This window comes from Rhipicephalus microplus, chromosome 1, assembly GCF_043290135.1.
Source record: "Rhipicephalus microplus isolate Deutch F79 chromosome 1, USDA_Rmic, whole genome shotgun sequence".
Lineage (NCBI taxonomy): Eukaryota > Metazoa > Arthropoda > Arachnida > Ixodida > Ixodidae > Rhipicephalus > Rhipicephalus microplus.
In genome coordinates this window covers 138,254,475-138,268,700 of record NC_134700.1, presented here as the reverse complement: position 1 = coordinate 138,268,700, position 14,226 = coordinate 138,254,475, and the positions used below count along the sequence as shown (strand labels likewise).

The 14,226-nt window shown below is 46.1% G+C and overlaps 2 protein-coding genes across 3 annotated transcripts in view; one reads left to right on the top strand and one right to left on the bottom strand.

Annotated features, from left to right (window-relative positions):
• LOC119177840 (activating molecule in BECN1-regulated autophagy protein 1A) overlaps positions 1-14,226 on the bottom strand; it is a 152,895-nt gene that overhangs the window by 106,864 nt on the left and 31,805 nt on the right. Inside the window, exons 7-10 of one of the 2 annotated variants that reach the window (XM_075887428.1) lie at positions 13,579-13,722; positions 5,224-5,540; positions 3,828-4,011; positions 3,096-3,189 (exon numbers count right to left, since the gene is read on the bottom strand). In XM_075887428.1, coding sequence (XP_075743543.1) covers positions 3,096-3,189; positions 3,828-4,011; positions 5,224-5,540; positions 13,579-13,722 — 739 coding nt within the window. The remainder of the gene's footprint in view (positions 1-3,095; positions 3,190-3,827; positions 4,012-5,223; positions 5,541-13,578; positions 13,723-14,226) is intronic. The other variant, XM_075887429.1, reaches the window with a different exon arrangement.
• Positions 9,641-12,583, top strand: LOC142799352 (uncharacterized). Its single transcript, XM_075887430.1, has one exon. It carries the CDS (start codon positions 10,107-10,109, stop codon positions 11,970-11,972), a length of 1,866 nt encoding a protein of 621 aa, XP_075743545.1. The 5' UTR covers positions 9,641-10,106; the 3' UTR covers positions 11,973-12,583.

Below are 14,226 nucleotides of genomic sequence, written 5' to 3'. Positions count from 1 at the left end.
GACGGAGATGGAAGCTCCCATCGCGGTTCCACTGCTCTGCCTGAAAATAGTTCCTTTCCGGATCTTAGAACACCTTAGCTGCGACTAATCTGCTGTAACAGATCCGCACCGAGTTTCTATGGACTACCGAAAATTGACAAGCCTGACGTCCCCCTCAGACCGATTGCACGCTTCACTTCCTCCCCATGCCGAGCCTTTTCGAATTTTCTACACCGAATCTTCGCCTTCCTAACCCGGAAGACACAACTCATGTCCGTGACTCCAGCCACTTCGTGCAGCTAGCATCAAATGTGAGCATCGACAATGACGAGAGCCTGATCTCATTTGATGTTGTTTCATTGTTCACCAAGGTGCCAGTGCCCTAAGCTGTCTCCCCTGCCCGTTCTGCGCTTGAGGGGGCGCATGCCTGAGTGAATGGACTCCTTTGGAGGTTGACAAGCTCTTCCGTCTACTAGAGTTCTGCCTGTCCAGTACGTACTTCTCCTACAAAGGAACTATTTTCAGGCAGAACAGTGGAACCGCGATGGGAGCTTCCATCTCCATCACGATGGCAAACCTGATCATGGAGTACATAGAAAAGAAAGCACTCAGCTCTTTCTTGCTGCGACCCAAGCTTTTTCTCCGTTATATGGACGATTTCTTTTGCGTAATGAAGACATCTGAAGTTGAAAACTTCAGACAGCACCTAAATTCCGTGCACCCAGCCATACAATTCACGATGGAGTGTGAAAGCGACCGCTGCCTACCCTTTCTCGACGTCCAGGTGGCAAGAAAGTGCAATGGCCTGGAGTTCTCCGTTCACAGGAAGCCAACGCACACTGGCTGCTACCTTCAACATGATTTTTCCCAATCCGCCTGCCACAAGGCCTCGGTTGTGATGACGCTACTCCAGAGAGCTAAGAACTCACGCTCCAATAACACGGACACGGAGCGAAAGAAAGAAGAGGCCCACGTAATTGCAGATTTCAGAAAAAACGGATAACCAAGGAACTTCATTCGAGCCGCCACCCACCGCGCAGAGCAACAGAGGATACGAAAACCTCTATCAACCTTAATTGGTAGCCCTCCGAAATGCGCACCGGTCACATACGTTCAGGGAACCAGCGAGATGTTGGCGCAGATCTTCAAGAAGGATGGGGTTCGCATCGCGCACGTGCCTTCGTGTGCGCTGGGCCGCCTTCTCCCCCGCCCGAAAGACCGGCCAACAATGGACAGGATCCCAGGTGTCGTTTACAAAATTCTTTGCGCCGAGTGCCCTTCTTTGTACGACTGAAGCAACACGCCAACGAAGTGCGGAAGCTCTACAAAGAGCACAGTGCAGCCGCTGAACATGCCGAGACGTTGGATCACCGGATAAATTTCGAAGCGACGGTCATCCTTGAAAGCAAGCTGAACTGGAGGGGAAGGTCATTACTCGAGTCGTGGCCCATACAGAGGACAGCCCATAACATCAACCGCTCTCTCGGAACCCTTCCCCCAGTGTATACACATGGACTGCTCTCCACGGCAAAATGAGAGAGAGACGGGGGTCATTATTCGCCACGCGAGTGCTTTGAAGACGCCGCTGCTACGTAGTCTTCTCAGTCACCCCTGAGGAAGGAACCAAGTCGGTTTCGATACGTTGGGTTTGTTCAAAACTTTTGGATGGAATCTAAATCATCTCCTAGTTTCATACCCAACCAGGCAGACTTCTGTCCATTGTTTACATTCAAGTATCAGAGATGCATCTTTCACAGGTTCACCTGAGATACTCGGACGACGTCGAATTTATATCTCCCGAATGTTCCCAAACATAAATTTATTTTTTAGCAAAAACGTAATCCTTGTATCTATCTGCATTTTCTTCTAGCCCCAATTGCCAATTAGTGCTTTCTGGAACACGTAAATATACGCAAACGTGATTCTAGTTTTCGCACGCCCCAGCTTGTCAGGCTGAGGCGTCTTGTGTAGCATCAAGTGTAGACTTGAACTTGTATAGCGCATTACGGGGAAGAAGAAACGGCCGAGCAGACCGACACAAGAGGACAGAGCGCTAATTTCCAACTCAGTTGGAAGTTAGCGCGCTGTCCTCTTGTGTCGGTCTGCTCGGCCGTTTCTTCTTCCCCGTAATGCGCTATACAAGTTCAAGTACGACGAACCAACTCGCCCAATCTTCAACACTCGTGGAAGTGTAGACTGTTATGTTATAACAGTCTACACTTGTGATAACATACCCGCGTACAACAGACTTATGGATATAACGAAAAATTATTCAGCCTAAGTTTGGTCTGCGTAAAGTTGTCTTGTAATGGACCGCAATACAACAATCGGCTACAGTGGACTAAATCAGCACCTTTTTTTTTTTTTTTTTTTCAGAAATCATGCACTAAAGCGTATTTCTGCCACGTTGACACGATCTTTCAACTGACATGACCATGCTGCTATCTGCATGCTAAGTAATTTGGCAACACTAGTGGCTTTCTGCCAGGCCTAGCCTCCAGTTAAGCCTGTCTTGAAGCATGTTAGTCTCAAACTTCACTCAAAAGTGAAGCTTGATTTTAAGTAGTGTTCGCACAAGTGCCGATCTTGAAAATAGGCATTCATAATCACTTATAGGTGCTATTTATGCAGAAACGTTAAAAATATGCACTGATAGGCAACATAAAAACACTACAAAAGTCCTTTTTAACTTCTAATTCATGCTCATATATCAAAGTGACACGACAGGAATGCGAGGAAAAAATGTTTTTCGCCTAAAATTTGGTCTCTACTGATTAAAGATTTTTTTCATCCTTGGTATGCACCATATTTTTACTGCGGCCATATCTGAAGCGTTCGTTGTAAAAGTGGGAGGCTTTGAAAAAATGTTCACTATGTGTGGATGCAGTTTCGATGGTTGGCATAGGAAAACCGTCAGTGCACATAAATATAGTTGTTATAACTAATAAAACGTTTTATCTGGAATTTCTATAAGTCAGTTTGGCAGTACAAGACAAGTGGTGTGAAGTGATTAGTGTAACCGGTCAGTCACTGCATAAACCACCTTTTTTTTTTTTTCCTCTGTCCCACTACTAGCCATTTATAGAGATTTTCACAGCACACACCAGAGTGCTCACCTTCGACAATTTGATCTCGTAGACTGGTCAGGCGAGCCCTGTAGCCACTCACATTAGCCAAGCGCTCCGAGATCTCGGTGATGCGCAGCCGTACCTGTCCAAGCAATGTACAAGAGTGAAAGGAAGCCACTGCATAATAAGTTAGCAAAAACAAAACTGGAGCTAGGTCAAGAAATATATTTTGCTCTGCGGACTTAATGGGACTCAGAGTCATTAAACTTTTTCTGAACCAGACTCAAACTCATCAACATATTCAGCTGCACTGATGCGAGCCACTGCCGACATTTTTGCCGCCATGTTGATTTCACAGCCGGTTGTTTAGATCACGTGATTCGAGCCGTGCTGTTGTATTGGTTGTAGGGCACGAAGCAGAAAGGCGATATGCTACCACAAGGAGGAAAAATTGATCTGCGACTGTTTTTTGTTTTTGTTTTTATGTCGGCCCCTCGGCGTTTTTCTGGTCACTTACGCAGCAAAGAGAGGAAAATTTTGGCGAGTTTTGCCGTGTTCAATCCCTTTGGGGCAACTGCACGTTCATATCATCGCGGTTGGCTTGGGAAATAATTCCGAATCACAGTATAACACCGAATCACAGCGCATTGTACATCCAAAACAACCTTAAAATTTGTAACATTGCTAAATTCATATTCAATTCATATTCATATCATAGAGAATCTACAGTAGCGGTGACTGGCTCAATGGGGGCATATTCCTTGCAGCGTTGTCACTGACCTGATGGATCTGGTCACGAGCGACAGCCGTGGTGAAAGCAACACTGCTCAGGCTTTGCAGCGACGTCTCAAGGCGCGCGAGAAGTGACGCCAGGGACAGCGGCATGTCTGGGTGCGTCTCTGATGAGGCCGCCTCACGATTCGATGAAGACGAGGCTGTCGATGAAAGACCAGCCATGAAGGAGCTGCGTGAAGCCACCAAGCCAGTAATCAGTATCGCTTCGAGAAAAAAGATGGGCTGTGCTCATGACAGAAAGATCTATAGGTGGCATGCTCACTGATGCTACACAAAGGCACACAATGCACACTTTACATACAATGTGGTGAAACCTTCCTACAATCGAACTTGCTATGTAATGAAGTTCCCCTCCGTAAGACATACCTGCCGAAAACGAAGCATAACTATGCACTAAACAGTAGTGCGCATTCACCCCCAAGTACGAATTGGCCTTTCCGTATGTGTGTATACACCAGAGCAAATGTTGCCAAATGCGCCCACTACAAGGCCTTTTCTTCCTTTATGGCAGTGCACAGAAAAAATTCTGGCTCTCTTGCACGACCATTTAGTAGCATATAGTGGCAATGCTGAAGAGCATTTCGAAACTATTACAGGGTCTGGAACATACTGCGACTTATGTAGCGAAAGAACGGACAGGTAGACGTATCTGCTTACTGCAATACATGTGTGTGCATTTGTATCATAATCCGCTTCTAAGCGAAAACTGACAGTTTCATTGTGAACAGTGCTACAGCAGAGAGCCGGCTGTCCCTTGCTAGTTGCGTGCAGCACGTCACCTTACTTAACTTTTTATGCCATTAATGCCAGGCTGCTTCCTGTATTGTAGATGCGCATTTTCCATGGGAGTCTTCAAACCCGTTTCGCACAACGATAAACAGGTTAGAGCAATTTCACAATTATATAAAGCCACTAAAGCATTACAGGGTAACAAAATAAGTCAGATGTGAGAGCATAGGCAAAGAAACATTTGAAATGCCCATGTTGCCCCCGGCGGGGCTCGAGTGCCAAAAGCGCGCCATCCAACTCGCGCACGGAGCCACCCTGCCGCGAAAATCGCGCGCGGGGGGGGGGGGGGGGGGAAGCAAGTGCTGAAGCGCACTTTCCAGCTCGCACGGCCTTCCGATATATTCGAAAGGTGGTAAAAATACCGCACCGTTCGATATAAATGTGCGAATTTCTATACTTCTACAAAAGAAATTCAAGGGGAAAACTTGCGAGTTCGATACACCCAAAAATTCGATATATGTGGGTTCGATATAACCTTGTTCGACTGTATATTTATTTACATTCATGGTCTTTAAACATAAATCTGACTGCATCATTAGAAACACTACGGGTTGTATGAATAACATGCTGCTCAAGGTGCCTGTCTGTTCACCTTGAAGGACCAGGAGCCGACATTCTGGCTGTACGACGGCTCGCAGCCGCTGCATTAGTCGGAGTCGTGGCTCCCAGACTTGCTGTTCGCAAAGAGTCACTCCTTGTAGCCGTTGGAGTATGGGGCGGTGCCCACATAGGGGATGCGTGCAGTCGCATGCGGCGTTCCAGTCGCGAGCAGACTGATCGTAGCCGGTAAAATGTGGCCCAGAAATCGTGGCTGTTGGGACCCGCTCCCACTGAAGCCGAAGACAGTCTGTCGCTTGGGCCGGCTTCTTCATCGGCTGACGAGCCGCGTTCAGCTCTGCGCCTGCTACCCTGCATTCGAGATTTACTGTTATCGCTTCTCGGCACATTTCAAACTGGCGTTGCTAAAAGGCGGAAAAAGCAGAATGAAACATAAGTTGGTTGAAGCATGAGCGCCCTCTTGAAGAGTTAATTTTCAGAAAAAATCATTAAGTGCTATATAGAAACAGAAGCACTCGGTGCTTAATAATGAGGCTCTTGGATTGAGGTTGTAGCATTTCTTCAATGTACGCTAGCATTTCAGCGACAGTTAGGCAGTGTACAGTAAGACACCCAACATGGCACAGCTAGCGAGTTTTCTCCATTCCTGCATGCCGGCGTTAAGCATCGGGCATTTTAGACAATGACTGCAATGCTTTTCCACAACACCTGGGGCTGGTAAGCTTGCCAAAAGTAGATGTCAAGCTGGAAATTCAGCAGAAATGACACTCTGTAGTGAGCTACACATACTACAGTAGAATCTCGAGGATACGAATTTGAAGGAGGCACGCAATATTCGTATCATCTCGTATTCGTATGAACCAAAAACAAGTTATAGCTGATCATGAAGATGAAAACCGTCAGTGCACATAAATATAGAACTTTACTGGGGTTAACTGGTTGTTGCCGAAAAAAGTCCATGAAATTCTTTTGAACTTTCCTGCCTTTACTGTCTCACAATAAATTGCCATGATTTTCCAATTCATGCTGCTGGTGCTTAAAGGCGCGTTCACAGTTTGCATCTAAGGGAGCAAAAGCGGCTGAAGTCCTGGAAATTCACTCGCTTCGCCGCTTAAGCAGCCAGAAAACCGCGCCCCAAGTCAACACGAAAAAAAAAATTGTCCTGGAGAATTCACACTGCAAAATTCAAGCGAAAACACCAGAGTGGCCGGAAAGCCACGTCTGCACCGGTCGAAGACGTTTCCATTCATTCTGCTTTTCGAATATGCCACCATAGCCACTGCCACTTAAAAGTTCATTCCGTTTTTCCCCGTTTTCTGTGCAATCAAATTCGTACCGAGTTCAAGTTGTGCATGCAAACTGAAAAGAAACAGTTTACACCTTTAGAAACGTTGTTTCAGGAGATATGCCAGCAGTGATTCAGCTGGCAGCATGCTAGGGCATGCCAACTTGCTGCTTCTGCACCTCCTAGTTCCAGTGTTCTTAGGAATCGTAATCCAAACCAGGCTCTCAATATTAACGTGTCCTCGTCAAGGCCGTAAGCTTTGACGTGCTGCACGGGGAGTTCACAATTGCCCCGATGTGAGCCACCGCGGATGCCTTGGTCAACATGTTCAATTGGCGGCTGGTTCTTCACATCACGTGGTTTGAGAGCTAGTGCAGCCGGTGTAGCCAAAGCTGTGAAGCATAAAGGCGATATGCTATCGCATGCCGGGAAAACCGGTGTCGCACCAATTTTTTTCGCTTTGGCCTCACAGCGTAGTTTTTGCACAGCACCGCAGTGCCCATCCAGCACAAACAAACTTGGAAATCCCTGCAAAACAAGGACCACTTTTAAGTTCAACAGTCTCTGCCTGGTCCCACCACATTGCCTGCACAGATGACATTAGTTGAGGCATATGGTTGACGTAACGTAACTTTAATAAGATGCCCCACTTCTGGCATTAAGGCTAAATGAAGTATTTTTATGGTCGTTATGCAAGTAAATATGGCATGTGCTCCAAAAGAAATTGGAGGTGCTAGTGTCGTCAAGTTTCTCACACATAAAAGATTCAGCAGTAGTGCTACCAAAGGAAAATAAAGTGCTGGTGAGCCTTAACACACCAACTATCTCCGCCTCGCCTTCTTCCCCTTGAGATCCAGGCTCACTGGGAAAGGGAGAGCCATGGAGTTTGAGCTCCCCTCCCCCAATCTGCGGAAACCACGCGGTACGGATTTTTCACTGGCTGTGAAAAGCGGCAACTTAGCCTGAGTGCGGCAAGCATGGTGTCGACCAGAAGAGCCGAAAGAACCTTATACCAAAAGAGCGATCTCCACAGAATTTTACTGTCTCATGACAACGACATAGGCTCCAAAATTGGTCTGGTGGAAGCAGTACACCTTCTCAGCAGCACTTGGCAGCAAGTTTCCGCAGTGGAATCGCAAACTGCTTTTGCACACGCAGGGTTTTTCACGTGCCACCAAGCTTGCCGGAAGCAGTGACTGCAGATGACTGCACAGGCTGTGAAAAATTTTGTCAAGAGGTCATCGAGCTAACGAGTAACAGTCCCGCCAAAAATGACGTGACTTTTTTGAGTATGTGCTGTGTGAGCAGGATGTGGCAGTGACCGGAGAAATGGAGGACGCTGAAATTGTTCAAATGGCCACTAACGTAGGAAATTGCAGTGATGACAAACCACCTCCAGAGGTGCCGACATCTTCTGAGACGAGAAATCTGCAGTGCTTGCTTTAGAATAAGGTTGAGTGCAGCAGCAAAGAACATCAACTAATGCAATGCATCAAGCAGCTGGAGGACGCCTTCCCAGCCCCGCGTACGACCGCAAAGCAGACAAGCATTATGCCATTTTTCTCCGCTAAATGAAATGCCATGCCAGTGCAGCAAGACCCAGCCAGTTAAAGTCTCTTGTATGTTATTTTCTTCTCTCTTAGATCTGTATGAGAAGAAAGATCAGTGCCGCTAAAAAGCCAATGAGTAGTAGTAAACTTTCTTAAAAGCACTCATTTTCCCAGGCAATCTGCACAACTTTGATTATCCTGAAATTCCGGTTATCTAGAAGTTTTCCCTTGTTTTTACGACCTCGAGCTAACGAGGTATTATTACTGTATTTGCAATGAACCACTACAAGTGCCTTGGCATTACCTTCACTCGGAATCTATCCTGGTCAACACGCATTGAAAAAATTACTGCCACAGCATCACGCACACTCAGATACCTGAAACGCGTTCTTCATATAGTGCCATCCATTACGTGTAAGCTACCATGCCTAATACTTGTTCGCCCTGAACTAGAATACGCATCATCCTTCTGTTCACCTCACGAAGCCTACTTCATTTGCTTACTAGAATCTGTGCAAAACCGTGCTGCAAGTTTCATTGCACGTAACTACAACCGCTATTCTAGTGTAACTTACATAAAGACTTCGTTATCCTTACCATTCTTAGCATTATGTAGGTAGATGAACACCCCATGCTTATTTCATAAGGTCATTTACAGCACACACACGAACACCTTGCAACTATCAGAGCTCCATCGCTTATCTCGCAGGCTTCATAATTGGCATAGTTTTGCTCGTCTTTTCGGCCGCACCCAAGCCTTTTAACTACGCTTGTGCGAATAGTGAATTTTAGGTTCGAAGCGAATAGTGATTTTGACTGAATAATTTCGAATTGAATTGGAATAGTATGTATGACATATAAAGAAAGAGGAATATTTATCATGACCTAACTAACCTGCACAACATTTATTTTCAATTGAAATAGGGGCTCTATGCGAAAGGTTATTTTTTTTTATTCAAAGAAAGTTGAAACAACCTTGAGTAGTAGTTTGGGTAGGATGTGAGTTATAAGATACTCAATGTTTTAAAATTCATTATACATGGAGCAAATAAGCCGTCATATAAAGCTTAATAAAATGAAAAATTGATTTGAGGGTAACATGTTCCTTTAAAGGGGCCCTGCAACACTTCTTCAAGTAGCCATGGAGCCAGTAAACATGCTTGTTGCCTCACAAATTTACCGCCCCAAAGTTTTTAGCATCAGTCAAGTGCGAGCGGAGTTCCAAAAATTTGTCAAACGCTGCAATTGCATTCTTTTTCCTCGTCTTGACGAAATAGCTGGGAGCTAAGCAGAGAAGAATGGAACGGCGAAAAAAAATTGGTCACACGCATCTCGTGACCTTGAGAACCTCTTTTTTTTTTCCCCTTTCGAATACACGGCTTTTCAGTGCGATCGTGCATGCACTCGTGGACAAGCGGCGGCCTCCCGTGGCAGACCCGGTAACGACAAGTATGCCATGCTCAAATCAGCCAATGGCTGTGACCAGAGCCGTATATTCCTTCTTGGCTGCGACAAGTGATTTTCGAGCTTGTAGTGTCATTCGACGAGAGAAGAAAGCAATGTTCGGCTTTGAAAACTTATTAAGGGGAGATGCGGGTCGAAAAATCGCGTTTTTTGCGAAAATTTCCACTTTTGAGATATTGCTGCTAAAATCACTTTTGATCATTCAACTATCATTTCCCCAAAGGTCATAGCTGAATTCAAACGAGAAAGTGGTAAAAAGTCGATCTGCGCTAGTGAAGGTAGCTGCCGAAGTCGCGAATTCACGCATCCGACGGCTATTTTTGAAAATCCGCCACTCGGCAACACGATGACGTCCGCCATCGGGGTTTGTTCGGTGGTGTAGATCAAGGCTCCTTCTAGTGTACAGGCGTCCCCCTAGTTTCGTATTTTAGTGAGGAATTTCACAAAACAGTCGTTTCCAAGTCGGTTTGCAGCCAAGCTGCAGCCGCTTCGCGCATCTCTACCGGTCACATGGTACGCTACCGAGGCCGCCATTGGCTACATCTGATCGGCCTCGCTCGCTGAGCGCTTGCGACGATCGGCACTTGCCGTGCGTTTCTATGTTTTTCCGAGTTCACCATGGATAACTCGAAGAAGCGAGACTTCCGAGCACGAAAGTTTGCAAGCAAGAACAAGTACCAAGGGCGTCGACGTAAACCGAAGCGCAAAGCAGCGGTAGAAGAATGCGAGCCGCGGGCCACTAGGCCTAATCAAGGCAGCGGGGATACGGCGGCTTGCGGGAACTTTGACGAAATCGACGCCGCGATCAAGTTCATCAGCGCATCAGAAAAAAAGATTGAACAGTTCGAAAGCGAAAGAACGAAGAGTGTTTGTGGCTCTGTGAGCGGAGTATTTTGTGACATCGGCGCACTGACATCGATGGTAAGCCGTGCTGTTTGTCCAACATGCCACACCGCTGGACTCGTCGTTCGCGACACCGCAAGTAAACGTAAGGGCCTCTCTTCGTTCCTCGAGCTGCACTGTGATAACAGTGAGTGTCCTGAGTCAGTGGTTTCTGCCGCGCATAGTTCGCGGCGTGTTCTGCCGGAAAGACAGCCCACCGATGCCGGTGATGACTGGAGCTACCGAAGCGGCAGCTCGCGCGACAGCTTCGCTGTCAATGTGAAGGTAGTTGTGGCTGCGCGTGCAATAGGCATTGGGCATGAACAGCTGTCGCGTTTTTGCGCTATTCTTGGACTGCCAATACCTATGCATCATAAGACTTTTATTGCAATCGGCAAAAAAGTTCATGCTGCAGCTACCAAAGCTGTGCAAGAAAACCTGGCGAAAGCGCGGATGATAACTAAAGAGAAAGTGGATGGGGCTGATGTTGCTGTCATGTATGATGGCACATGGCAAAAAAGAGGGCACAAGAGCCACAATGGCATCGGCACTGCTGTGTCTGTGGACACTGGTTTGTGCCTAGATTTTGAAGTGCTATCGAATTACTGCCTTGCCTGTAGCCGGCACCAGGACTTGGGTGATGAGGAAGAAATATGGCAAGCATTCCACACACCTGTCTGCGAAAAAAATACAGAGTGCTCCTCTCATGCCATGGAGACTGAGGCAGCTTTGCGCATATGGGGCAGGACATCCTCATACACAACACCATTGCGCTTCACCAAGTTCCTCAGTGATGGGGACAGCAAAGCTTATACCGCTGTCGCTGAGGCCAAGGTATATGGTGAAGCTGTTGTGGACAAGGAGGAGTGCACAAACCATGTGGCCAAGCGTCTAGGCACTGCACTTCGGAAACTGCCAACAAGACTTCCACGAGGGGAAAAGCTGACAGATGGCACAATTCAGAAGCTGCAGAACTATTACCGTATTGCAATCACAAACAACAGAGGTGATATTCTGAAAATGCATCGTGCCATCTGGGCCTCATATTTCCATTCATCATCGAGCAACACAGCAGGCAGCCACCGATACTGTCCAGAAGGAGCGACTTCCTGGTGCAAGCATAGGCGAGCTGAAGCGCTTGGGGAGGCCCCACCCGACCACACACCAATCTTGACCAAGGCTCAAGGATTGGCTGTGCTTCCCATTTACAAGCGGCTCACAGATGAAAAGTTGCTGGTGCGTTGTATCCAAGGGAAGACCCAAAACGCTGCAGAATCTTTGAACAGCAAAATCTGGTTGTTGTGTCCGAAGACTAAGTTTGCCTCCCGGACAACAGTGGAAACTGCAGCTGCTATGGCCGTGTTGTGGTTCAATAAAGGACATTCAAGCTTTGAACACGTGCTAGAGGAGCTTGGTGTAGTCCCACCAGATCAACTTATCACCCTGGGCCGATCCCGCGACCAGAGGAGAATCGAAAGAATGTCTGCGTGTGAAACAGCCGAGGCAAGGGCCCATCGGCGGAACGTGGCAAAGAAAGCGCGCCTTGATGACTCCCTTCTCAAGCGGCGAGAAGGATCCACATATGGAGCAGGACAATTTTAGGTGCTCTAGCTGTGTCCCTTCTATGATATCACCAAGTTTTGTGCAAATCGCACTGTGTAATCATGAGTAAACATATTTACAACTTTCAAATGCATTTTTCTCGATTTCCATTTTGAGGTAATTCTCTCATCTTGTGCACAATCTTTTTTAGGCATAAAATAGTCCTATCTTGATGAAATTTTGCACAGAGCTTAATCAGCCACTCTAGAATACAAGTATCTACTTTAGGTTGCATTATACATCACAGATTTTTTGTTACACAACTTGATACACTGATAGAGAGATGTAAAATATGCATTTAGTACTTTTAATTTTTTTTTTTAATGTAGCAAATAAATTTTCTGTTTGAGGTACTTTTCTGTATTGTACTGCTCAAGTGCAGCAGAATGAGCCATTTTGCAATTCTGTGTGAAAATTTTTAGTAAGCTTTATTATGTGCACAAAAAACACTATATTTTGATATCAAAGTTGTAGTAACTCCGGAAATACTATAGCTATCAAACAAATAATTGCAGTTATGAAATCAGCACTGCAAGCTTTACTAACACCTAAAATTTCAAGGAGCTGGGTTATGAAATAAAAAAAAACCTTTTTCGAGTAGCATCTCCCCTTAAGGCCACGTGCTGCGCTATAATATTTGCCTCGCGTGTTCTCGGTAGCCTCAACTACCAATCGGCAGCGTTTTCTGACCATACTCAGTAATTTTTGCAGGGCCCCTTTAAATTTGAAGAAAGGCTTCGCGACAAAACAAATTTTTTCTGTATAGGTGCTTTCACGGCTTAGCACCCCTATATTGAAGCGAAACCACTTTTACAGGCAGTTACGTGCAGATTAATATACACTTATTTGTTCACTGCAAATACTTCAAAATTTACGATAATTTAAATTCGAAGCGAAGTGAATTTCAATACTCAACTATTCATTCGTATATCTGAAGAATTCGAATATTCCCACAAGCCTACTTTCAACCCATCCGCCCTACGCATGCCATTGCTCAACAGAATGACCTTCCTGATGATGTGTGCATTCGTGATCACGTGGCACTTAGGAATAAAATACTAACTATTTACGACTGTATTTTCTAAACATACCATATTTATTGGCATTTATTCATTGTACGTTTACTTGTCAACCTGTTCAGTTATGTATAACACATCTAGATTTCATACAACTAATGCATGTAATCTCTCACACTTCGCAATTCTAGACTAGGCTTTCAATTACTAATGTTTCTTCCATGTTTCTTGATAAAAAAAACTGTTGTATAGTCCCTCTCATATAATACTCGTCCTTGGAGCCTGTATTTGTAAATAAAATAAACAAAAATCCCCCCTACCACCCCCCAGCTCCCTATTTTCCTCATGCTAAAAGGACATTGGTATAAAGCGAAAAATTAGGGGCCTTGTGCACTCCGAAATCAAAGCCAGCTGCGTTGCCCAAGGCTGCAGCTCCAGAATCCCCCGACTTAAGGCACTTGAGCCCCACATGCCGATCGCATCCAGGATTCAGCATGGCAGCCTGAATGAGTTTCAAAAATTAGTGAAATTACCATTGCAAAAACAAAAAAGACCCAAAGCCTTCTGGCTTGGCCCACTCTGTAACTCGCCTGCGACACCTCCTGTCGTCTGAACCGGTTCACGCGACGAAGGTAGTCAGAGTAGCTGGTGACTTCGTGAGCATAGCTGCGTGCCTGCCGTAGCGCCTCCTCGGGCTCCAGTAAAGGCGACACCAGCTGCTGGTGTCCCGACCGCTGAACCAAGAGTGCACACACAAAACGAAGGCGTACCGGTTACACTGGGGGCAGTTTGCAATCGACATTTCAACAGGGGTCCACCAATAGCAAGTCAACACCCATCTGGTGGTAGCTTGAAAAACATCAAAGTCCACCTCTTCCATTGAATTGTGGTGCTACCTCGGCATGCACTGTGAGGAATCAAATGTACGGCACTGAGGTACACTGCGCGAAGGAAGCTTGTGTGTGTGTGTTTATTTTTTTTATTTTTTGACCGTCCTATCAATTTGCATGTTTTTTTTTGTTTTAAGAAATCCTAGTGCTGATGACTCTGGCACACGCAGCAACCATAAGCCGTCGCATGTAGTGACCAGCGTTGGTAACAGTCGAGCTTGGGATCAAAAACAAGATAGTGCATTGGTTCCCAGAGGGTTTGGCCAGCAAACAGTACCAGTGCCAGCACGCCAGAAATACTTGCCCCTATACTCGACAGCGTACCTCTGCACAACACTCCACCTCGGC